Genomic DNA, 25293 nt, shown 5'->3' with positions numbered 1-25293 from the left:
GAGTTGTTTAAAGCTGCAAAGATTCTCATTTTAATTCGATATATATATATATATATATATATATATATATATATATATATATATATATATATATATATATATATATATATATATATATATATATATATATATATATATATTTTTTTTTTTTTAAAGTGCCTTATAAATGCAGTTTTATTTATTTTGTGATTGTGTCCATTCTAGCTCACCACATCATAAAGTCATCCTCATCATTTTTATTTTCTGCACAGTGGTTTTGTTACAGAACTTATGTTTTTAACTAGAATACAACATATGCATAGGTTTTTAAAAGGGGTGTATGTTGCTTTATTACCAGTTTTTCATTGTGATATTTATCTGGTTCCTTTTGCATTCTTCAATCCAACATAACACCTGGTGTCATGTATAATTACATAAAAACTATTCATTTGTCAAGGACTAACTTGCACCTGCACTGGATGATCATATTTATATATGTTGCCTTTGTTTAGAATGATTTCATTTTATAGAACCTTAGATATGATCTAGCAAAACACAGTGCATAATCAAGCAATGCATGACCAAATGCAGTCTTACCATATTACCACAGATTTAACTGTATACAGGATTTGTTATACATCTTGCTCACCAATTTTATTTCAGTACCACTTGCGGAGATACTGGTGACTAATCATTACACACAAAACACTTTCAATTGCAAACTTACAAATGTATCATCACAAAGCTATTTGGAAAGACTTGTCAAGAGAAGCATACGTTACTGCCACTCTTAATTGTGCTTATCAGCTAATAGCGAGATTGCAAGAGAATTATGGCAATGAACACAAGATGACAAATTGAGCTATACATTTTTTTTTAGATTTGTTCAGTCCTAAACACATTTTTTTTATTTATGCCAGGTTCTACATATGAAAAGATATAAACCAAAAAAAAAGTCCAATTAGCATTTGTTATGCAGATCCAATTAATTGTAATCTACTACAACATGGTACAAATATGGTTACAGCCTTTAAAGCTATAATCCTGAACTTTGAGTATTATTTCCATTACACTCAGTTATCCAACTAACAGTGTGTTTAGGTTCAAATTGACATACTTATAACAAAAAATAAATAACAAAAAGCTTCAACAATAAAATGTTTGAACTGGAATGTAATTTTTTTTTATGTGAAATGCAAAATAAAGGCAGATAATGGCGCACAATAGAGCACTGAGTAGTAATGAAGCACTTCCTGGAAGTTGGTTCCTGACTCCTCCTATAGCTACGTTCACTGCACACAGTTGGCAACAGATTGTGGGTTTACTGGTAAAGCTACCTTTGCACATCTCGTGGATTTCTGAGTGTACAGAGTACTGACTGAAATTTCACTTAAAAGGCACAACAGGAGAAATGTTGTGTGGAGTAGGAGCTGGGAGAGATCCAACCACAGAACATGGCACGAAATAAACAACAGCACCCGTTTCCAATGTTGTGATATTACAGTGACTTTGTTCAAATGTACACAATAACACCAATAGCAAGAGCATGTATTGTTTGAGGAAACCCTTAAGGCACAAAGATATACATCTCTGCTGACTCACCATCTTTACTACACCCAAACAGTAACTCGACATGTGCAAAGTAAGCCAAAATAATGTCAAAGATAGTGGACTAAATAAACTAATCAAAACACTGAACTTGCTATCACTCCCAACTCCTATATATTCTTTTTGCTGCATTTATCCAAAAGCAGAAGCAGCCCACTGTTTGACATCAGTAGGGCATTGTGGGTACTTCTGCAGGGCGTCCATGATTTGACTGTTGTCCAGCAGCAGTTTTACCAGTTGATATTCTTTCTGTGTTCTTACAGAGGGTCCTTCCATTGGCTTTATTAGTTCTAGCTGGTGTAAGTGCTCAAAAGCCTAACAGACAACAGGAAAACATATTTAGCCCAACTGTTCTTTAAACACAGTATTTCTTACAATTCAAGATATAATAGGCCAGATGTAGAATATTTTGCGCTAGTGAAAGTATTTTTAAAAGAGAAATGACCAGGACACTTGAGTGCTGACAGTTTGGATGTAAAACATGTTCACCCCGTTATTATTTTGTGAGGTAAACAGCTGGTTTTGAACATAAGAAATATTTGGAGTGTAAGCTTAGTATATCAAAAAGAATATATCTTTTTTTCAAATTTCCTTGTTACATTTGTGAATTTTTTTTTTTTTTTTTATTATTGTCTTAATTAGTTAAGATTAACAAGTGTTTGAAATCTTTAGCCACTGAAAGACACCTATAAAACCTGCTGGATAGGGGCTCTCCAGGACCAGGGTTGGAGACCCCTGGTGTATAGTATATACTATTATCCTATAGTTAAAAAATGTCAACTCCAATAACTCATGTGACCTAAATACCAGCAGATGGCAGCATAACACAGTTTACTAACCTCATGTATATATTCAAGTTGTTCAGGAAAAAAGGTTGGGCCTTAAGTCATACTGAAATGATTAATTTAAAACAAAGTCTGCAATACACATATTCTCGATAGTATACCTGAACCATATAACAAGTTAAATTGGGTTTGAAGAGAACTTACCTTAATGACTACAGGCTTTTCAAAATTATGTACTGAATGTGACTTTCTCTGAATGAATTTCTGGAATTCTGTAAGGGAATAAATACATTCATTTCAGGAATAAATGGTGAGAACCAATACTGACAGATGTGTATGGTTTTGGGGTGTTTCAGAAGTCTGGAACTATAGGAATCAGAAGGCCGAATGGAAAAACATGTTCTTCACAAATCATTCATAAATGTTCACAATGCTGCACCCACCATTTGACATATGCATAAATAGCAAGGAACAGTGGGGGCTGACAACAGACTTAAACACCCTGTAATTAGAGAACAATTCAGGCCCTAGTGCTGGAGACCCTGCAGGTCTGTAAGACGTCATGATTTAATTGGACAACTATACATATTGTATAAGCTGAAGTAGATCCACCAGTAGTTCCTCATTTTCCATATTATATATGTGGTTGTGGTAATGCATGCCATGTTCTTCTCTACGATTTATGCAGTCAGATTTTTATTGAATTTAAAAAATGAAACAAGTGCCACAATATAGACGATTGTTCACGTCACTATTTCTTTAAGACTGTACAGTTATTTAAAATGCCCTAATTTTAAACAGCATGATTTCCTTACCATTATGGACCATTTGAAAATTGAAGGGCTCCCCATCATAAATGTCATTTAAGTGCTTCATGGCTATAATCAGACAGAGCTCCAACACAGACAGACCTGCACCAAAAAAAAATTAAAAAATACTGTACATTTAAAATGGTAAAGCAATACAAGGTCTCTCTGTTTTCTTTACAAACAAGGTAATTTACCATGTAGAATGTTGGCTTTAGAATCCATTGTGCAGAGACGGCTGGCTTCTAGCAAATCTGTCGGTTTGATGGCTGGGTGAGATACTGTCACTCGACTCAGGGCAAGCATCTAGAAAACAGATTTCCTCCAATAAATAGATTGTGCATCAATTCAGTGATCTTAACACGCATCTACCCCACAAAGAAAGAACCAGGTCTTACCAATAGATAAAATATTGGCTACACATGCTTTTATGTTAAGATAGCCTTTTTGTGTTAGTATTATTTTTATGAATAAAATACTGTTTGACAGTATTTCTAATAATCTTACCAGCAGCATATGCAGTGATCTGAAATCTTTACTGGAACAAAAATGTTTTTGCAAGATGTCTTCCACAGATCTGTCTTCACATAAAGACTGTAGGGAAAGAAACAATAAATTGCTATGAAATGTTTCTCAATCCAAAAAAATCAGCATTTTCTTAAACTAAGCGTACAAAATAATGAGATTTTTCAAGATGATTTCTGTGAAAGCAGCTGGTATTGTTAACTCACCTTAATGTTTTGGTTCCATTCTTCAGCAAACCTCCTGTCTGTAAAGTCATCGGGTAAACTTAACTGCATCTTGAAAATCTCCAGATACTGCTTGAACCTAAAAGAACTGAGTAAATGGATCTGCCTGTGGGAGAATCTGGACTTCACCCTCTTTTCCAACAGCTCCAAGACATCCTGAGGAGGGCACACATCGTTATGGAGTTAGTTCAAATGACATTTTATTTTTTTCCCTGCATTTTGTGATAACTTATTTGTATTTCTGCTTTAAAAGTACCAGCCTATTCCCAATTCAAAAGGCACACAACGAATACCCACATTGTTGTATTGTTTTCGTCAAAAGATTGCTGCTTGCTGCCCTCAAACACTAAAAATGGACATTCTCAACTGCTACAGTAATCATTATAATGGTGCATTGTTCTCCAGGTGAACGAACGATACACAAATGGTATCTGTTGGTCATCACAAAGATGTCAAATTTTTCACTCCGACTCTCGCTAGTGAAAACATCAAGCATCTTAGCTCCCTCTAGTGGACTCAAAATCAAGAAACGTTTTGTCAGGGCGTACATCAGGGCTTCTCAAACTCGGTCCTGGGGACCCCCTGTGGCTGCTGGTTTTCATTCCAACCGAGCGCTCAATTGCTTAACTAGACCCTTAATTGAACTGATAATTAGATCTTTTTATTTGTTTTCAGCTATAGAACAGTTGCATATTTCAAGGTAGCTATAACATTAGATAAGTAACTTGAACCGCAACTGTTAATGAGCTGAAAACAAGTAAAAATGTCTAATTAAGCAAATTATCAGTTCAATTAAGGGTCTAGTTAAGTAATTGAGAGCTCAGTTGGAATGAAAACCAGCAGCCACAGGAGGTCCCCAGGACCGAGTTTGAGAAGCCCTGGCATACACAATCTTTTTGTCCTTCATATCAGTCAAATAAGCTAACCGATGTTTCAGACAATATTCACACAAGTCTACGTTTGACGACAGGCCATACTCCAGCTATTTAAGGCACTTGCTTGAATATGCATTTACATTGTACTGTCTAATAAAAGTTTAATTAACCCCTGTGCCAATTTGTCAATCAAGAAGAATGGAAATCAGCTCCCCATTGCGTAGCAGTTTGAGCCATGGACCCACTTTTTATTCCTTATGGCTTGCCTTTAATAATCTCATAGTAAAATCTGCTTCACACAAGGGTGAAAACTGCTCCAAAACCACACAGTGAATAGCTCAAACTGCTACGTGATGGGAGTCTTAACAGAGTACAATTCAAACCTATGAATAATAAACACAACCATTGAAATCTGTGGAATTGCAACGAAAATAATAAATGGCTCGCTAATGGTAACAATTACAAGTCGACAGGTGAGTCCGATCACAGCAACAGGAGTCTGGGCTGACTGGGAGACGTCAAACAGGTTGTAAAGAAGAGTCTGGTTCTTGTGGTGAGCAAATAGATCAAATTCATCCAGAATGAAGAGCACCGGGCGGCTGCTGCTACGATCACCTAACAACATACAAAACAAACACAAACATGAGCTGCTTCCCAATGCTCGTGTAGCCATGAGCACACATTAGCACACCTTCATGTTTTCAATTTTCAAACAATACAGGTTTAGGGTATCAGATAATACTCTCAAAGCACAACAAATACATTTAGGGCTTAACTGTGAGGATAATTAGGCATAGAAAGGCTTACTGCAACTAAGCTCATAGAAAAACCTAAAACTGCTTGAAGCCCTAGGCAATGGGATTCTGGCCTGTTACAAAACCACAAGAAACACTGCTAATAGTACAGATGGTTTTAGCTGAAAGGTTTGTCTACTTAACTATATGGCCTGGTTATGTAATTGCTTGCACATAGTGCCATGTACAACGAACAAATTAGCAGAAACTAAACATTAAGATGTGTTGTAGGGGGACAGCCTACAGCTACTGCCGAGAGAAAAATGTCTGCCACTGAGCCAAATGGGCAATCCAACTGAGCGAAGCTCGACTGCAACTACGAATATAAGAATCTGGAAATCCTGATTTCTCATGAAGCCATCCAGTCCTGCTGGGTCCCAAACACAACATCTCAGCTGATTATTCAGGTCTCAGTAAAGCTCTGGTATGGTTAACTCCTTTCTGAAGTAATGTATTGTAATGTAGCCATCAGAGTTAGTGGCAATACAACAGCATTTGTAGGTCACACTGGCACCTGTAGACTCTCACTAATGTGGACCCCATTAGGCTGAACTGGCCATTAATCCGAACCACTCCATTGATAATGAAATGGTGACAGCAGCTGTTGAAACTGAATGTCCATACAGGTGAATACACATACTGCATGTATAGACCATGCATTTGTAGTATGGTACTGATTGCTACCAATACTTTAAACTAATCACTAATCTGAACAGGGTCTGCTCCCAAATGATTTGGATTAGAGACAGAGCACTGAAAATAAATGACTACCTTTTTTCAAAGCTTCAAGAAGAAAGGCAAGATTCTCTGCAAAGCTCCCCTGAAATAAATAAATACATACATACATAAATAAATAAATGTGCAATTGAATTTAGGATATTTATTATTTGTCTATACATAAAACGTCCCATTGCTCACTTGCAGATAACAGCAGTAGTATTACCCTTAATGAACAGGCCAAAATAAACAAGACCATTCTTGTATAGTAGTGTTCTACCTGTACTACCTACTTAGAAGAGCCTGGCATGCTTGGATATTGAATGTTTAGGTCTTAATGCAATACTCGCACTTGTGTGTAAATTTACTAGGTATCTTTGTAACATGTATATCATATTCACATACAGTAGAACCCCAGAGTTACGAACACCAAACTTACGAACTGACTGCTCTACCGAACACCCCACTTAGGTAACCAGATAGGCACTCCTATACGCACCATGCTGGTCACCGAGAAGGCAAGATTACTGTACCAACACAAGTATGGGCAATTTTATTAGGAACATTTTAGTTTTAAGCAAAGCAAAGATTTTTGTTTTTTTGTTTCACACTAATAACTTTAGCCTTTTTCTTTTCCTAGTACTGTTTTAAAGACTTTAGAACCATAGCAATATGAGTATTGCATTACTGTGCTGTATCCTTGTATTATTCTTCAGATTCAGGATGTAGACAGCATGTGTACACATTTATTAAAACTACTAAAACTAATTTACAGAGTTACAGGCATTTCAGACTTAAGAACAACCTCCATTCCCAACAGGTTCATAATTCTGAGGTTATACTGTATATGTTAAATCACTGGAAACATTTAAGCAGATTTAATTATCCAACGGTTACCACTGTACAATATGAAGGGTTTGGTGGATATTGTTTATACTGTATTTATAACAGGCATAGTGTGGTAGAGCAGATGGACCTGAACATGACTTACATAATTTAATAGAATAACAAGGCTTTCACTAAAAGTAACCTTATTTCAATGGTAAACAATAGAGACAAACAAAGGTAGAACATTGACTATCACAAAGCTCCTGCTGACCTACATTCATCATGTTCGGAGATAAATAGAAAAATATACACACACACACACACACACACACACACACACATTACAGAATACTACCAACTTACAAAAACTTTGTCCCCAACAACATTCTCCAAATGCAGTTGCCTAGTAATTTCTTTAAGAGCAATTCTGTCATCAGTCTGTAATAAACCTACAACAGAAAAAAATAACACTACATGCATTAAACAAATACAAAATAAAAATAAAAAAAAGGATATAGGTTTGTTTATTGTATGGTCTATTCAGTTACTCTAAATGGTAGCAGATCTTAATACTGCAGTCATTTACTTCATTTAATCAGAATCCATCCTGGGGTTTTACAAACATAAATGTACCAAAGAGACTCCAATGCATTGCTTGATTTGCACTCTTAGGGTTCTTCTTTTTTTTTTCAGAAACTTGCCATTTAGTTGAACCTGTAAAACATTCTCCTGCACATGTTTCACTTCCAGCAGCTCATTCAAGACACAGTTCAGCAGCTGCAAAGAAAGCAGATCATCATTTAAAAACAAGAACAGACAGGCAGTGAGGTACTACTGTAGAAATATATTACATTCCTTCACCATACTAACACAATCTATATAATAATCAATGTTCCTTTAGTACTTCTGATTGAAGTCGTGTTAATTACACTCAAATAAGCTTAAAACACTTTGAATTGCATGATTTTAACTTTGGAGAATAGGTCTAGTACCTTTACAAAATCCTCAATTCAATTTCAGAATTCTTCTGTGTGAATGTGGAATCGAGGCAAAGGCAGGGGAAGTATTGATTCACATAAGGGTGAAAATACAACTACTTTTTTTAAAATAAGAAAAAATAAATACATGTGCAGCTGTTACACTGCTCCAAAACCACAAGGTGTCAGATGCGAGTCACAAGAGGTGAAAAAAGAAAAAGTATGAACGAGGAGGCCACTCTGCCCATTTATACTTCTCTGGTTCCAAGTAGCCGACTGATCTCAAAACTTTGTCAAGGATCCATGTGATTCAGCCTCAACAACATGACTAGGTAACCCATTGCATACCCTCACCATTCTCTGTGGTCTATCTGTCCCAAGTCTAGCTCCACTTAATTTCCAACCGTGTCCTCTGGTACTGGCTTATGTACTGCGCTTAAAGTATTGGATATGGCTAACTTTGTCAAATCTGTAATGATTTACAACATTGTATTTCTATACATGTTAACAGTTTAATTTTAATTATATTTTAAGAAGGAAAACTAACGTAAGTAAAATGTTTAAGCAGGAATGGTATGTGCACTATTTGACTTACTATTTGAAATATGCAGGAACGTATGAGAAATTTGCCATTATATTATTAGACACCATCTGACTGATGCAGAATATAGGGTCTTGAAGTATGTGTGTTACAAGAAGAGAACCAGAGACAAACACCAGATCTTTAGAAGCCATTAGACTGTGAGTGTTTCACTTCCAATTGATTATTATAATGTTATAGAGCAAAGTGCTGCATGTTAAAGAAGACTACCATTCTTTATTTATGCTCTTTTCAGCATGGTATGCATGTGCTTTTCTAATATAGATGGGCCAAGTATCCAATGCAGGGAGTTAATGGCAGTTGAATCGGTACTTACAGTGGCTTGCGAAAGTATTGACCCCCCTTGGCATTTTTCCTATTTTATTGCCTTACAACCTGGAATTAAAATGGATTTTTATTTGGATTTCATGTAATGGACATACACAAAATAGTCCAAATTGGTGAAGTGAAATGAAAAAAATAACTTGTTTAAAAAAATTCTAAAAAATAAATAACGGAAAAGTGGTGCGTGTATAGTATTCACCCCCTTTGCTATTAAGCCTCTAAATAAGATCTGGTGCAACCAATTACCTTCAGAAGTCACATAATTAGTTAAATAAAGTCCACCCGTGTGCAATCTAAGTGTCACGTGATCTGTCACATGATCTCAGTATATATGCACCTGTTCTGAAAGGCCCCAGAGTCTGCAACACCACTAAGCAAGGGGCACCACCAAGCAAGCGGCACCATGAAGACCAAGGAGCTCTCCAAACAGGTCAGGGACAAAGTTGTGGAGAAGTACAGACCAGGGTTGGGTTATAAAAAAATATCCGAAACTTTGAACATCCCACAGAGCACCATTAAAGCCATTATTAAAAAATGGAAAGAATATGGCACCACAACAAACCTGGCAAGAGAGGGCCGCCCACCAAAACTCGCGGACCAGGCAAGGAGGGCATTAATCAGAGAGGCAACAAAGAGACCAAAGATAACCCTAAAGGAGCTGCAAAGCTCCACAGCGGAGATTGGAGTATCTGTCCATAGGACCACTTTAAGCCGTACACTCCACAGAGCTGGGCTTTACGGAAGAGTGATCAGAAAAAAGCCATTGCTTAAAGAAAAAAATAAGCAAACACGTTTGGTGTTCGCCAAAAGGCATGTGGGAGACTCCCCAAACATATGGAAGAAGGTACTCTGGTCAGATGAGACTAAAATTTAGCTTTTTGGCCATCAAGGAAAACACTATGTCTGGCGCAAACCCAACACCTCTCATCACCCCGTGAACACCATCCCCACAGTGAAGCATGGTGGTGGCAGCATCATGCTGTGGGGATGTTTTTCATCGGCAGGGACTGGGAAACTGGTCAGAATTGAAGGAATGATGGATGGCGCTAAATACAGGCAAATTCTTGAGGGAAACGTGTTTCAGTCTTCCAGAGATTTGAGACTGGGACGGAGGTTCACCTTCCAGCAGGACAATGACCCTAAGCATACTGCTAAAGCAACACTCGGTTTAAGGGGAAACATTTAAATGTCTTGGAATGGCCTAGTCAAAGCCCAGACCTCAATCCAATTGAGAATCTGTGGTATGACTTAAAGATTGCTGTACACCAGTGGAACCCATCCAACTTGAAGGAGCTGGAGCAGTTTTGCCTTGAAGAATGGGCAAAAATCCCAGTGCTAGATGTGCCAAGCTTATAGATATATACCCCAAGAGACTTGCAGCTGTAATTGCTGCAAAAGGTGGCTCTACAAAGTATTGACTTTGGGGGGGTGAATACTTATGCACGCTCAAGTTTTCTGTTTTTTTGTCTTATTTCTTGTTTGTTTCACAATAAAAAATATTTTGCATCTTCAAAGTGGTAGGCATGTTGTGTAAATCAAATGATACAAACCCCCAAAAAATCAATTTTGTTGTAAGGCAACAAAATAGGAAAAATGCCAAGGGGGGAAATACTTTCGCAAGCCACTGTACACACAACAAAATGCATTATGTCTAATTATTTGACTTTCAATTCAGTTATAGAGTACACACATACTCAGCCATAACACAGGACCACGTGTTAAAATAAGAGACTGGCCTTCACTAAGTGTTGCTGGTACAACAGTTGTTTGTTGGACAACTGGACATTTTCATCAGTGAAAAGAGTATATGAATCTGAAAAGCACAGCTGAGATTACACAGACCTTCAGGGTCATATTCACTCTAGACTGCAGTTGTGGCTCCTTGAAAACCACAATTTGAAATGTTCTGCATGTCTTTGATTCATTAGTTTAACCTGTGCATTCTTCAAGCGGTAGTCTCCAGCAACTGAGTTGCAGCTCCAGACAATTGCATGCATATTCTATTGAGTTCATGAACAGGCTCTGTGAAAGTCAAAGCAGAGGTTTTGTCTGTCAGCTCTGCATTTCTTTGTTGGTCATTCTAACAGGGTGGTTGCACTATCCCTGCAGTGAATGCTGCTCAGCTAAACTAGTCTGGTCCACAAGAGGAACATACAACTGTGAGCATTTTGACTTAATTTGAACAGCACAAGCTCATTTAAGACACCATAACCAATGGCCAATGCACAAAATGCACAGAAGAGACTGAACAAATACAACTTATACAATAAGAGCCAAAATGGAAAATTACCTATATGGTAACAGGGTACTGGGAGACAGTCAACATGGTTTTAGGAAAGGGAGATCGTGCCTAACTAACTTGCTTGATTTTTTTGAGGATGCAACATCGATAATGGATAATTGCAAAGCATATGACATGGTTTATTTAGATTTCCAGAAAGCTTTTGACAAAGTCCCGCACAAAAGATTAATTCTCAAACTGAACGCAGTTGGGATTCAGGGAAACACATGTACATGGATTAGGGAGTGGTTAACATGTAGAAAACAGAAAGTACTGATTAGAGGAAAAACCTCAGAATGGAGTGTGGTAACCAGCGGTGTACCACAGGGATCAGTATTAGGTCCTCTGCTATTCCTAATCTACATTAATGATTTAGATTCTGGTATAGTAAGCAAACTTGTTAAATTTGCAGACGACACAAAAGTAGGAGGAGTGGCAAACACTGTTGCAGCAGCAAAGGTCATTCAAAATGATCTAGACAAGATTCAGAACTGGGCAGATACATGGCAAATGACATTTAATAGAGAAAAGTGTAAGGTACTGCACGCAGGAAATAAAAATGTACATTATAAATATCATATGGGAGATATTGAAATTGGAGAAGGAATCTATGAAAAAGACCTAGGAGTTTTTGTTGACTCAGAAATGTCTTCATCTAGGCAATGTGGGGAAGCTATAAAAAAGGCTAACAAGATACTCGGATACATTGTGAAAAGTGTTGAATTTAAATCAAGGGAAGTAATGTTAAAACTGTACAATGCACTTGTAAGACCTCATCTTGAATATTGTGTGCAGTTCTGGTCACCTCGCTATAAAAAAGATATTGCTGCTCTAGAAAGAGTGCAAAGAAGAGCGACCAGAATTATTCCGGGCTTAAAAGGCATGTCATATGCAGACAGGCTAAAAGAATTGAATCTGTTCAGTCTTGAACAAAGAAGACTACGTGGCGACCTAATTCAAGCATTCAAAATTCTAAAAGGTATTGACAGTGTCGACGCAAGGGACTTTTTCAGCCTGAAAAAAGAAACAAGGACCAGGGGTCACAAATGGAGTTTAGAAAAAGGGGCATTCAGAACAGAAAATAGGAGACACTTTTTTACACAGAGAATTGTGAGGGTCTGGAATCAACTCCCCAGTAATGTTGTTGAAGCTGACACCCTGGGATCCTTCAAGAAGCTGCTTGATGAGATTTTGGGATCAATAAGCTACTAACAACCAAACGAGCAAGATGGGCCGAATGGCCTCCTCTCGTTTGTAAACTTTCTTATGTTCTTATGTTCTTAACTTTAGCCTCACTGAACAAATACATGAAACAACTGAACAAAATGCAAGACTTAGGGGAGTACCTCTATATACTGTCTATAGTACACTATCTGAATTTCACATCATAATTTATTCTTCATTAGTTTTAAATGTCTATTATCTCATGAGATGTTTTTTGTTTTTAATTAACACATGGATATTTATTATGTTTAATAAAGGCACCTGATGTTCTATCTTTGGCTCTGTCCCTGAGCAAGTCTGAACGCAACAGCGTTTCTGTAATGTGGGCTATAAGAATTGATCACTGGGGGTGACCAGGGATGTACATCAGTAATTCAGGGACAGATCTACAACATATCATTACAGAAATATATAAATCAAGTCATTCCAGTACATTTTACCTATGTATTACCATCACTCTGTAGACCTCACATTTTTCTACATGTACATGTACATATTATACTAAACGTCTGTTTGAATTGTTTTTATAGCAATTAGTGAACACAAAATTGTTAACCTTCTGTTTCTAAAACATAGCTGCACTTTCAATCATAAAGGAACGCACTCAGAACTGAAAAGAGCTAGTCACAGGAAAGCAGCGATTAGTTACTGACAGAGCTGTAGAATCATTTGTCTACTAGAATAAGATGGTCCTTTTGCTTTAATCCTGACAGGCTTGGAGCAATTCACTCATCAAGTTTCAAATGAGAAACAGAAGGTCTTAATGTCAGGAACACAATGTAGCAGCTGCTGTAACACTCTCTACCTGAACTAAACCTCAATCAAAGGATACTGCTGTTTACAGTCAAGCTACTTGGAAAAAGTAAGTAAGGTAAGCAAGGCAGACTGGGCTACAAGATAAACACCAGGTTTGGGTACGAAGGATTCACAGAAGAACTGGTTGCAGAGATTCGTACCATTGTCTTTCCAGCACCCCTGGGACCCACGATGAGGACAGAGTTACTCTCTCCATGTACAGCTGTCCGCTTCAGTAGCTCTAGCAAATGTCTGTGATTAAAAAATAAATAAAAAAAATTAATTAGATCTGCCCAGCCTACACCATTCAACTTAGAAAAGCATTCCAGGAAACACAGCAGCCAGTCTACAGTGAGAAACATAACTCAGCTTCGCTTCTGCAACAAGCGGCACCAACAACCTGCCGCGCTGTAACACAATGCAAGGCAAATATGACAGCTGGTGTACCCGGAATAGCTTTGTCATGTGAAGGATCTAGCACATTAGCATTACTGTCATCTTCCATGCGAATATCTATGCCACGCCATTCAAGAAGTGACAATTTGAAGAATTCCCTTAAGGGGTTATAACTTATAGGGCCTAACTAATAGAAAAAATGCATAAACCTTGCCTATCCTACACTTCCATTCACGATGTGCTGCATTAATGTTTTTGAAAGAAGCACATAGCTTGCATGTATTTTAACTAAATACTTGCACTTCCAAGACCCATCCAACGTGACAAGCACAACAGAGTTTTATAGTGTTTTCATACTCTTTTTGCAATTAGTAGGGTTGGAACAATAATCGATAATCAAAATACTTTTGTTGCAGTGATCATTTTATTGCGTTGAAATATTATTAATGAATCATAATTATCGTCTGTGACCCAGTGAAGAAGGAAGCAGCTCTGCATTGAGCAGTAAGTGGCACCGAGCTGTCTGTGTGATGCGTAAAACATGGTGTGTGAGCATGGCTACGTACGCTGGGAAGTTAAAGGGTATATAAATTGTGTTACATGTTCCCATGTGTTGCCACAACTGTTTACGTAAGGTGTGTGTATTGTTTTCCTTTTTTTTTTTTTTTTTTTTTTTTTTTATATTTTGACCACTTTTTTAAACTTAAAAATTGCATTCCCTGTCTCAAGATGGCTTCCCATGTACCCGCATGGACCTCTCAGAAGTACAAAAAATAAAAAAATAAATCACAACCATATGGCACACGTGTATTACAGCCTAAGCGACTACGCTGCTTCATCTGCTTCTTTACTTTAGACTACAGTAAAGACATGAGTACTATACTGCAGCCTATGCATCGCGGGTGCTGAGCACCCTCGTAAATACATCTGTACCCATGGCGTTGCTATTGTAAAAAAGGGTAGTTGCATAAACAGAAGTGTTAACTTTTAATGGAAGGACAGGCGGTTTATTTTATTAAAAGCGGCCACATGCAACTCCATATGTTCCTAACAGTATATATATATTTTTTTAAAACCTAGTTTGATTCTCTTAATGGCAGATTCGCCACACAAAAAAAGAAAACAAATGCTTCCAGGTAACGTTAGCAATTCTGTTTTGTTATTTTAATACATTTGGTGTCACTTTCTTTTATGAAAGTAAACATTCTTGATTTAAAATAAATGTTTAATTAACAAAAACATATGTATTATTTTATATGAAAACTACATAATGTATTAATATACAAATTACAATACGTGTATTTTTATAGCCTACTCACATTTGTTCTGGACACCCACCAGAAATGTAAAAACTTGGTGCATATACTGTCTAGTTATTTCTCTTCTAAACACAATTTTAAATATTACATTTATTCAGCCGATAATCACGATTATCATAACTTACAGACAATAATTGCCATTATCGTCCAACCCTACCATTTAGCAACTTAAACAAAACAAAAATAAAAAACTGTACACGAATATAAAATTATATTTATAATAGACTTGTTTTTGATTGTTTTTCCCCAAACTGTAGAGGATTGTAAATCGTATTCTTTATTGCTCTCCTCAAAAATATGAGTGCATATCTACTGGAAATGCTTGAATTGATTTAGTCAGGGCTCTATGTAGGGGTTTTATTTAGGGCAGCTCACAAAATCATAGCTGAGATTGAAGTGACTCATCATAAGGGTTCTTCACATCTGCACTGAAATAAATTCAAGCTGACTCAACTTAGCCTGCTGTAAGTGCACTGTCTGCACCACAAGGTCCACTCCTAATCGGGCTCCGTTCAGCAATACAAAGTTGAAACTCAAGAGCCCTTTTGCAAGGAAGAAACACTTGAGACTAAATAACCCAGCCTTACCCCAACCCAAAATAACCTCACAAGCATATTTTAACAAACAAACTAATATTGTATACTTCCTTATACAAACAGACATGATTTCCATCCTAATCCGAGAGGTGCTTAGCTTTGATACTTTATAAGACAAAGTAGTCATATGAATCAACCATAGCTTTGATTTCAGATCCTGCATACATTACATGCAGGCTAATATCTTATTATTATTCTGAATACATATGCACAGAAAACAGAAACAGGTCTGTGTCCTTAGTATCAGCTGACAGGTTGATGTTGCAGTACAAAATACAGCATGTTCTGCATACAAAGACTCATGGTGAAAATGAGTGAACTCCCTTGTAACTTATGTAAAAACACTGTATCCATAGTGTTAGGTTGAAGTTTGCCTTGCTTTGTACTACAGATACTTCTGCAGATGGTTAGGAAGCAGTTATCAGTTTACTAGAAGGAATTAACCTGCAATGATGCTGAGTAGGTCTGTTGTGTTCACTTTTAAAATTGAACAGGACACAACATCGAAATACTGTTAAACCAGCCTTGCTTTATATATCTGTCACTGCACTCAGTATGTCCGATGTGTGTAGTATTCTGGATTTATGTCTGCATCTAAACAAAGGAATAATAGTGAAATATGAAATTCCACATCAATGGAAACATCTTATTTGCACTACTTACTTAGAAAACTAATACTGAAGTATTCTGAAGATGTTGTGCATGTAAACATATTAACAAATAAACTGCTTATCATTATCAAACCTATTGTATAAGAGATGCTTAAATGCATTAACTTCACAACAACAACATTTATGCTCACAAATTCATCAAATAGCTCAAAAAAAGTATGCAGGTAACAACTGGTCTAATCAGATTATTCACATAATCACAGCTTTTCGGCTAATATCTTAACTGACTAATCGAGAAATTGTGCCTAATTTCTTTAAAAGAGTCCAACAATTGATTCTAACACTGCATGCCACATAACACAGCACAAAAATGTTTTTAATAAACCTACCTTCACAGTACTGAAACTGTTTGGTTAAACTAAAAGTATTAGATATATAACCTACTAAGCATTAATTTGTTTATTTTTACTTTTTTTTTTTTTTTTTTTTTTTTTTTTACATTAAAAAAACCTGCATCACCTTACTGGATAAATAAAATGTATACTATAAATGATTTATATTATCAACATTTTGAGTTCATGAAGCAGAGTGAAAAAGTAGACTGTTGTAAAAAGTTGATCATTGTTGTAAAATATCTCTCAATAATCCAGTCAAATAAGATGTAACCAAGTTCTATTACAATTGGACGAGCAGTTTTCTACTGCAGTTGCATTTATTAAAATGAATGTAAACCAATATGTCCATGCAATTGTAAAACAAAATTCAAAAGAGCTAAAGTATTTGGTGAAGTACGAGTTGTTTTGTCGTGGTTTTGGTCAGGTAAAAACCTTTATCCCAATACCACATATCATGAAACAAAGTTCATTTCAATAATTTCACTTGTAGTCCTATAAAAGGAAACATGAATTTCTGTCCTAGATCTATGTTCATTGTATGTTAATAAAGGGAGTCAATAATAAGCCACCCCTCAAATCACTAGCAAGATAAATACAGCGTTAAAGGGCTGCTGTATTTAGCTTTGCCCTGTCTAGATCACCAAAAAAAAGTGCTAGTGGCAATAGTATTTTCACAATTGTGCAGAAGTAGGTTAAACAAATTCAACAGCATTTTTCCGAGCTGTCTAAATGAAGCCTCTGAATAATTTACCTTGGGTGGAAGCTTAAGTAAGTTTCATTGATATTAATTAAGGCACATACTTGTGCTGGGATTCAACTCCAAATGGTTTACCAGGAATCTTCTGGTGACAAAATCTTTCCCGTAATATTCTCTGAGCCTAGCAGAAAAACAAACAAACAGTTTTAAAGCAAGTTAACAGATGCAAACAGCTTGAATTGTAGGCTATTTGTTTCTGGAAGAAAAATGTGGAACCAATACAAAACTTTAGGCTGCAACAGTTTATAAAACATGCATACAATAAAATCACACATCTCTGTCCTACAGGCTTTTATTAATAATGCAATATTTATAAGCAGAAGAGTAAGGCATTGCAAAATAACAATTCTGGGCAGCTCATGTTTGGCATCTTGTCATTGAATTTTTTTCTGTAAATATATTTCAAGTCTAATAAATAGCCTAATAGTTGCTGCTATTTTAACAGTGTTTCTTTATTTTTGAGTGCTTTTTTCCTTAACTCTTTCTTTGCCATCACCTATACGAGCCATGATAGCATATGCATTATATTACAGCTGTGTATCAAAATTGCAAGTCAGTACCCCAATGCTCTTGGTATCTCTTGTGATGTGAAAAGCTGTAAAGGTTAAAAAACTGCAATATGCCATATTAGGCCAGAGGTCAAGATCAAATGTCATCCCCAGTGGCTTACCTAGTAAAAACACTACTGTTTGGAGTACAGTCATGTAAGTGTGGTTCCAATCCTGTTTGCACCAAGTTAAACACTACAAATCATTTTTGCATAGAAGATATATACAGACCTGTGAAATACACTCTCCACTTGTTAAGCAGATTTCTTTTGACTTTCTTTTGCTCATGATTTTTAGCCCACTCAGTTCCTGGGGTGAGGGTGAGAAAAGATATCTTCAGATATTTGTTTCAATACTTGTGAGTTAAAAATACGCCAAGAAGGGCTGTCCAGATAACAAGTGCCAATCAACAGTGTAAACAAGTGCTTTCCACACACATTCTGGACTACTGCACACACTGTATATCAGGTATTGGTTGCTGTCAGTATCAGAGTGCGCGTGTATCCTCAACTGATATTTCCTACAGTACCTGGGGTTGTGTAATAAATGTTTTATGCCAAACTACCGACCAATCCAATAACTGTCATTAAGAACATAAGAAGAACATAAGAAAGTTTACAAACGAGAGGAGGCCATTCGGCCCATCTTGCTCGTTTGGTTGTTAGTAGCTTATTGATCCCAAAATCTCATCAAGCAGCTTCTTGAAGGATCCCAGGGTGTCAGCTTCAACAACATTACTGGGGAGTTGATTCCAGACCCTCACAATTCTCTGTGTAAAAAAGTGTCTCCTATTTTCTGTTCTGAATGCCCCTTTTTCTAAACTCCATTTGTGACCCCTGGTCCTTGTTTCTTTTTTCAGGCTGAAAAAGTCCCTTGGGTCGACACTGTCAATACCTTTTAGAATTTTGAATGCTTGAATTAGGTCGCCACGTAGTCTTCTTTGTTCAAGACTGAACCATAAAAAAGGTAGTAAACACAGCGGATGCTTTTCACTAGTTACGTACACAACCCTTTTTTATAATCTAGTAGATGCCATAACACAAAACAATATGCAGTACTCGCGGAATGACATCAAACCTACGATTAGACATCCCGACAATAGAATGCGTGATACGAGAACAAGTACAGTAAGTGCATGGTATAAACAATGCATTTTAGGAACCTACTAGATCATGAAAAACGCTATTTACCACGCTCCAGTTCCAAACTTTCTGCTAATCACCCATAGTTTTACATTCCCATTCCCATTCCCATTCCAGAGACAGGCATCCACCGACTCACCTTTCACCTCTGTCCTTCAACCTCTGGGCAGTCTACGGCGACTTCCTGAAGTCTTACCCCTAGCTTCCTGCCCCCTCGCCTTGCATGCCGGGACACCCCTTCTACGCCAGGCAGCTAACTGCGGCGCAGGCGCGATGAGGAGCTCCATCTTTCTATCCCAACAAGCCCAGAGACAGAGCCAGAAGCAGCAGCTGATGGGGGAAGCTTTTTATTTTTATTTTTAAAGGGCCAGAACCTCATTTTAACCAGCTCAAACCTGCCGTATCTCAAACCTTAACCTTCCAGGAACAAAATTGGGGCATGAAAAATGGGATCGAAGGGCCTTAGACATTTAAATTAGGGAGAAATGCAGAAAGCCCCTCTTTTCTCTCGTCTCCTGCTTCTTCTTGCTAGCATACACAGCCCTCTCCTCTCCCTCTCCCTCTGTCTCTGCTTTGGCCCTGGCTGGAGACATTTCTGAGGAAAGAGACCTCAGTTCACAGACAGAATAAAACTTCGTTATTTTTCGGTCACCCCTTCGTGATCTTGTTTTCTAATGCAATGGAAAAATATCCAACTGGTAGGTGTGCGTTTTTTAAGACTTAACATTTATTTTAAAGTGATTTTCAGGATCTGTTTATTTGCCTTGGGTACTACTTGGTAATGAATTTTATTTTTCTGTTCTACTAGTATTTGGGTCTGACGTTTTGTTTGGGTAGATATTTGGGTATATTGAATGCGAAAGGCCCCTTTTACATGATTTTGACAGCTGTGGTTGTGGTTTATTTTGGTAAAGTTGACAGGCGAAGGCCCTGTTTATTTATGATCATTAGTAGAAAAAATAAATAAACCGTTAAAATATATAGGCTAGCACGATTTTATTCTAAATATGTTTCCGTGTTTTGCGATGGGCGGATCAAACATCAGAAAACGATTTCGAATACGCCTGTCGACTGATTAAAAAGTTTATCCATTGGAATATTAAAATTAATTAGCCTTTTTTACGGTGTGTTATGTACATATTTATGACTGATCTGTGACCACTACTGTTGTTTCGCAGTTTGGGTTTCTACTTCTGAACCATTGGTGCCACCACGGTTGGTTGTGTGTGTTAATAACTGGTAGTGGATTACTTGTAAAAACGAGCAACATGACCAGCATTATATCATTGCTGGATTGCTTGCTATTTTTATCCAACATTTATTAACACATTTTTAAAGCAATGGGCCCGCTATGCATTGTCACGTACATAATTTGCAGCTGATATTTGAATAGCTGGGTGTATTCGTACAATACTTGTGTGTGTGTGTGTTTGTATGTATGTGTATGTGTGTGTGTGTGTGTGTATATATATATATATATATATATATATATATATATATATATATATATATATATATATATATAAAAAATCTTGGATGTACAATATAGCGGGTGCAATTATATTAATAGAGCATATTCAGATCGACTGTATACAGAATAAAATGCTGCTCAGAAATATGCATGTTATGGCCATGTTCCCCCATACTATAAACTGAGACCTCAATCTTATTGAAGTTTTCTGTAACTTTGTCACACTATTTGTATCTTTAAAAATTTAGGAAGGTTTTATCGTTTCTGTTATGTGTTACTGGTACAGCCTTACAAAGTGAATGATGAGGGCTAAAATTATTTCAAATAAGCATGCATGCAAATCTAGTTATTTTTTTCGACCTCTTTTTACAGTTGTCTGCTAATTGTGACTTGGCAGGATTACATTTAAAGTCTTTCTGTAGCTTTTTTTAGCAGAAAGCCAGTGAACTGAAACATGTTGGACTGTTTCTGGTCTCTTGTAGGGATAAATTACGAAAAAGTCAAAATCTTAAACAAAAATTAAACATTTTTTTTTAAATGCACCAAAGAATGTATTGCATGACATTTTATTACCTCCATTTTTTTTTTTTTTTTTTCCCTGCGATTGACAAAAAAAATCAGGTACCCAGGTACAAATTATTTTATGAACACACATCAGTCAATCTTTATGACATAACTTGGACTGGAAATGCTGAACTTCTACAGCAGGCCTAATTTTATAGATTTCTCATCTGATAAAGAACAGTAAGTAAGCTATCAATGGGAACCAACAATCATTTTGTTCTGTAAGCTATGCATGTTTTAAAATGTTCATATTGAGAATAGAGTTGTTGAGATCCTAATATGATTTTAATGAACATTTAGATTATGGTGTCAGTGTTTTAATGTTTATCTGTACACATTTGGCTGGATTGTAAAAGTTTACATATTGTGATTTTTTGAATGAATTGGGGTCCAGTTGATGTTTATTGTCATTTCCCAATTTGTACATCTTTGTACATTCTGGCTAAAGTCATCACCACTTTTCTTCTGTATTGAAAGGGTGTTTTGCACGTACCTGTCAGAGGAGATACTGTAGCTGAATATCTGTAGTGCTGTTGTTGATTTATCACTGAAGTGCTATTTGTGTTTTTCCCATCTGTTGGAGGCTAATAAGTTAACTTTTTAATCTTATACTTGTATGTTTCGTTGGCATACATTGGTACTGTAGAGGAAAAAAATAAAGGATAATGTTTTATAATAAATTATTAGTCTGATTTTGTTTTTAGTGGCCGGTCAATGAAATGGTTAAAATGTATTCTAGTAGGAAACTCGCTTTTTAAAATTAGTCACCTGCTGTAGTAACAGGCACTTTTTGTGGGCTGGCAGTTACTTCAACATTACCCATTTAGAACATTAGGAGAGTCAATTGCTGTACTACAGTACTGACATTTTTGTTTTGCATTATTTTAGTTATATTTTGCCTAATTACCAAACTTTTTATCCCAAACTGTAACATTTTTTTTTCTAAGAGAAGGCATTGCTGTGTAATGGATGTTAAATCTCAATTTTTTAAATTTAAATCAGGAAAATAATCAACCACAATTCAAGACAGGCTTTACTACTGTAGCACTATGATGTCACCATAATGCTACACAGTAACATTCTGAACTTGTCTTCTTGATCATCCTTGTTTGAATGTGCACATATTTCAGCATCCTGTAGGGATAGGCCATTGTCAATTTAAAGATGCACTCCTCCCTGGAAAGAGTTGCTATTGTCCCTTATGCTTTTACAATCAGAGTTCAAATCCTCACCTTGTAAATATTTCTAAATATCCTTCAGCAGCAGGATATTTAGATGTGTTTTACATTATTTGCTTGTGTACTGTAGGTATTAAAATGTCCAAAGTGCTTTGCAGTAGGTGCAGATAAAATACTGTAACAAACAGCAGCACATGGACATTGTATACAGTATGTAATTTCTTTGAATTCATTTGTGCAACAACTTCCTAAGAAGGTTGCAAAGTGTTCTGTAAAGTAGGCCTACATTATCATAATCAAAGTCATGGTCTCCTACTTTGCTTGAGTTCTGCCCTAATGTGTTTGGCTTCCTAACTGCTCCAAGCCCAATTTGATGAAACTTCTGAAGTGGACATTTGTACAACAGGTTTCAATTTTGGTAATGTTTGGTATATTATAAGAGCTTTTTTATTCAGTATTTTTATTACAAAAAACTTGTTAGACTACATTAAGTGCCCCAATATATCTAAATACTTAAATGCCCCAACTGTTGTTGGATGAGAGAAAATTGGAATGCTTAAAAAGAGTGACACTTGCAATAACGCATGCCTACTTTAAAGGCTGTGACAGAAATCCCAGACCGGATCTGTAGATCACAGAGCAAGAGCAGGCCATCTTAGAGCAACTACTTCATCTCCATCCACCACTCACATTTATAGAACTCCAAGATAATCTGCTGAAGTCATCCTTCTAGATACAGAATACATGCAGTTTTTTACATTAGATGTTGCTGCTTTACAACAGGATAATGGCAGGCATAGGACAGAGACCCCAAACGGCACCCATTTTTTGAGCTTGTGCAGGTAGTATGTAACCCTTTTATCTTGGATCCCTTGTGATTATGCACTGTAGATTTTGAAGATTTATTTTTTCATAATACTGACAGCTTGAAATTTGTATTTGCAGCCGTTGCATGGGATGTGTAGTATTTAACGGAGATTCTTGTTCTTTTAGTTCTTGAATATTTTACTGCGGAGTATTCTCTGTTTCTCCTACAACCTGGCATTACTGTTTTTCTCTATAATGAATGCCTCTATACTGCCCTACCTACTTGGACAGTAAAAAGATGTGGGAGATGTTTAGCTTGAACTTTATGTTCATCCAGTGTTTGTCCTCCTTGGGACTGCCTACAAATGATGCTTAGTGCCAGTTGAGCCAAAGTACATGGTGGTTTTGCCCCAATTTCTATATGAATGGTTCCTTAAGGTTGTGCCATTAATATTGTGAAATGCATGGCATTCCATCTCGTTCCAACATGTTCAGTAGTTAATTGATATACAGTGCTATAACACGGGTCTTGGGGGGACACACAATATGAGCATTATACCCTAAGAGCATTAGAAACGGGAGGGGGTGGGGAGCGCCGTGGGACACATAACAACACACATCTGACTAAAATACAAAATAAAATAATTCCCTCTCTATAATGCACGTATAGTGAAGCAAAAATGTAACTTTCCGTGAATTAACCATGCATAAAGCACCATGTAATCATCATTATATTTTTTTTCAAAAAAAATATAAACATTCCAACTGATGGATCATTTGTTAGTAGTTTTTAAATTATAAATAGCCTGGCTAAACAGCGGTCAAGAGTTCAATTCGAAAGTTTAATTCGAGAGTGGGTCAGGCGAGGGGAAGAGGTAATGGGCTCTCCCCAGGTTCAGCTGCCGGAGCAGGGCTGAATTGTCTTGTCTACCAGAGAAAGATGCCGCTCCTCTTTCAGCAAAAAAGCAAATACATTCGGAAAGATAACCTTATCCTGAGAAGTTGTTTACAATTTGAACAACACCGGTACTGTATTTACTGTAGAACTATTGCATGAATCACTAGTATAGGGAATTGGGGGGCATGCTGTAGGAGCGTTATATCCAAGGCACTTTGTAATCGAGAGCCTTATAGCGAGGGAGCACTGTAGTACTATTCACGAGAGTCAAGTCCCTAATATTGCCTTATCACAAAAATCATCTGGGACTGGCTCAGCCTAATTCTTCAGGTATCGCCATGCCACAAATTTTAAAGTCTTGCATTTTGTTTCAGATGTGTTTTTGTTTTTTTACCACCCTTATCGTAATGCATATGGGACTGTATATAATTATTTCACTTTGAAACAGAGTAGAGCATGATTCAAAGGACCATATCACTAATGTCCAACTCTGCAAGTGTCTTCAAAAACTGCACCATGGTTCTCTTGCTGATAGTGATTTTTCTGCTGAAGAAAGGTCCAAGACACGCACTTGTGAGATTGCTGATCAGTCTGCCACGTTCTGTTGTTGATTCACCTTTTAGTGACGCTCCTGTTCTCATTCCTCATATAAACTGCAGGGTCCTTCAAATTTCCCATCTTGGAACAAATCTGACTGGAATTTGGCACCCATTTTGGGTTTCATACCAGTCACCTGATGCCTGACATACATCAGCCTGCACTGTGTTACCAGTTACCCTTGGTGAAAATTCAGTAACCAGGCAGTGTATTTTGAGCCCAATAAATCATATTCAGGCATAGAGATGTACTGTACTTTGCTGTACTGTAACAAGATCAAATGTCAAGTTAATCATGACTACAGTGTACCTGTTATTGAGTTTTATGCAAGTGATTTATTTTTTTGCAAGTTGTGTTTTTTTGGGTTTTTTTTACATTGCCCTATGTACTGTAAAGCTCAAAGTTACTGTAAGCCGTTCTATAAAACTTTTTAATTGTATAAAATAATTGATGGTGTTTATGCATTTCTTTTACTGTGCTGTGAGTTCTTGAGCTTTTAGTTAAGGCAACAAGGAACTATTGGTCAGTAACAAGTCAAAGTGAGTGCTGAATTCTGTCTCTGGGAAGGTATTACTGTTTCTGCTGTTTCTGCTCCTCCAGCTTCAGGTTGTATTTAATGCAGCCAAACTATTACAGTATTGTGAAACTGAAAATGTAGCCAGTTCAAATAG

At 36.8% G+C, this 25293-nt stretch overlaps 2 protein-coding genes across 7 annotated transcripts in view; one reads left to right on the top strand and one right to left on the bottom strand.

Annotated features, from left to right (window-relative positions):
* Window positions 1-169: 169 nt before the first annotated feature.
* orc4 (origin recognition complex, subunit 4) lies at window positions 170-19331 on the bottom strand. Of its 3 annotated transcripts, none has more exons than XM_041264623.1 (14): window positions 19247-19331; window positions 18197-18274; window positions 17462-17538; window positions 13505-13595; window positions 7843-7918; window positions 7505-7590; window positions 6368-6416; window positions 5266-5417; window positions 3910-4083; window positions 3686-3772; window positions 3376-3484; window positions 3188-3283; window positions 2577-2644; window positions 170-1902 (listed from the first exon to the last, which is right to left on the bottom strand). In XM_041264623.1, exons 2-14 carry the CDS (start codon window positions 18251-18253, stop codon window positions 1720-1722), a joined length of 1305 nt encoding a protein of 434 aa, XP_041120557.1. In that variant the 5' UTR covers window positions 18254-18274; window positions 19247-19331; the 3' UTR covers window positions 170-1719. The 3 variants fall into 3 exon arrangements, with proteins under 3 accessions (XP_041120557.1, XP_041120556.1, XP_041120555.1); XM_041264622.1 differs by lacking the exon at window positions 19247-19331 and adding an exon at window positions 19156-19222; XM_041264621.1 differs by lacking the exon at window positions 19247-19331 and adding an exon at window positions 19132-19153.
* A 57-nt stretch (window positions 19332-19388) lies between these two features.
* Window positions 19389-25293, top strand: part of LOC121323089 (methyl-CpG-binding domain protein 5-like) — a 52992-nt gene continuing 47087 nt past the window's right edge. For all 4 annotated transcript variants that reach the window (XM_041263838.1, XM_041263839.1, XM_041263835.1 and 1 more), the window contains exon 1: window positions 19389-19805. The gene's annotated coding sequence lies outside the window, so the exon portion shown is untranslated. The remainder of the gene's footprint in view (window positions 19806-25293) is intronic.

This window comes from Polyodon spathula, chromosome 11, assembly GCF_017654505.1.
Source record: "Polyodon spathula isolate WHYD16114869_AA chromosome 11, ASM1765450v1, whole genome shotgun sequence".
Lineage (NCBI taxonomy): Eukaryota > Metazoa > Chordata > Actinopteri > Acipenseriformes > Polyodontidae > Polyodon > Polyodon spathula.
Note: the sequence above shows the minus strand (reverse complement) of the source record. Positions and strands in the feature narration are given on the sequence as shown.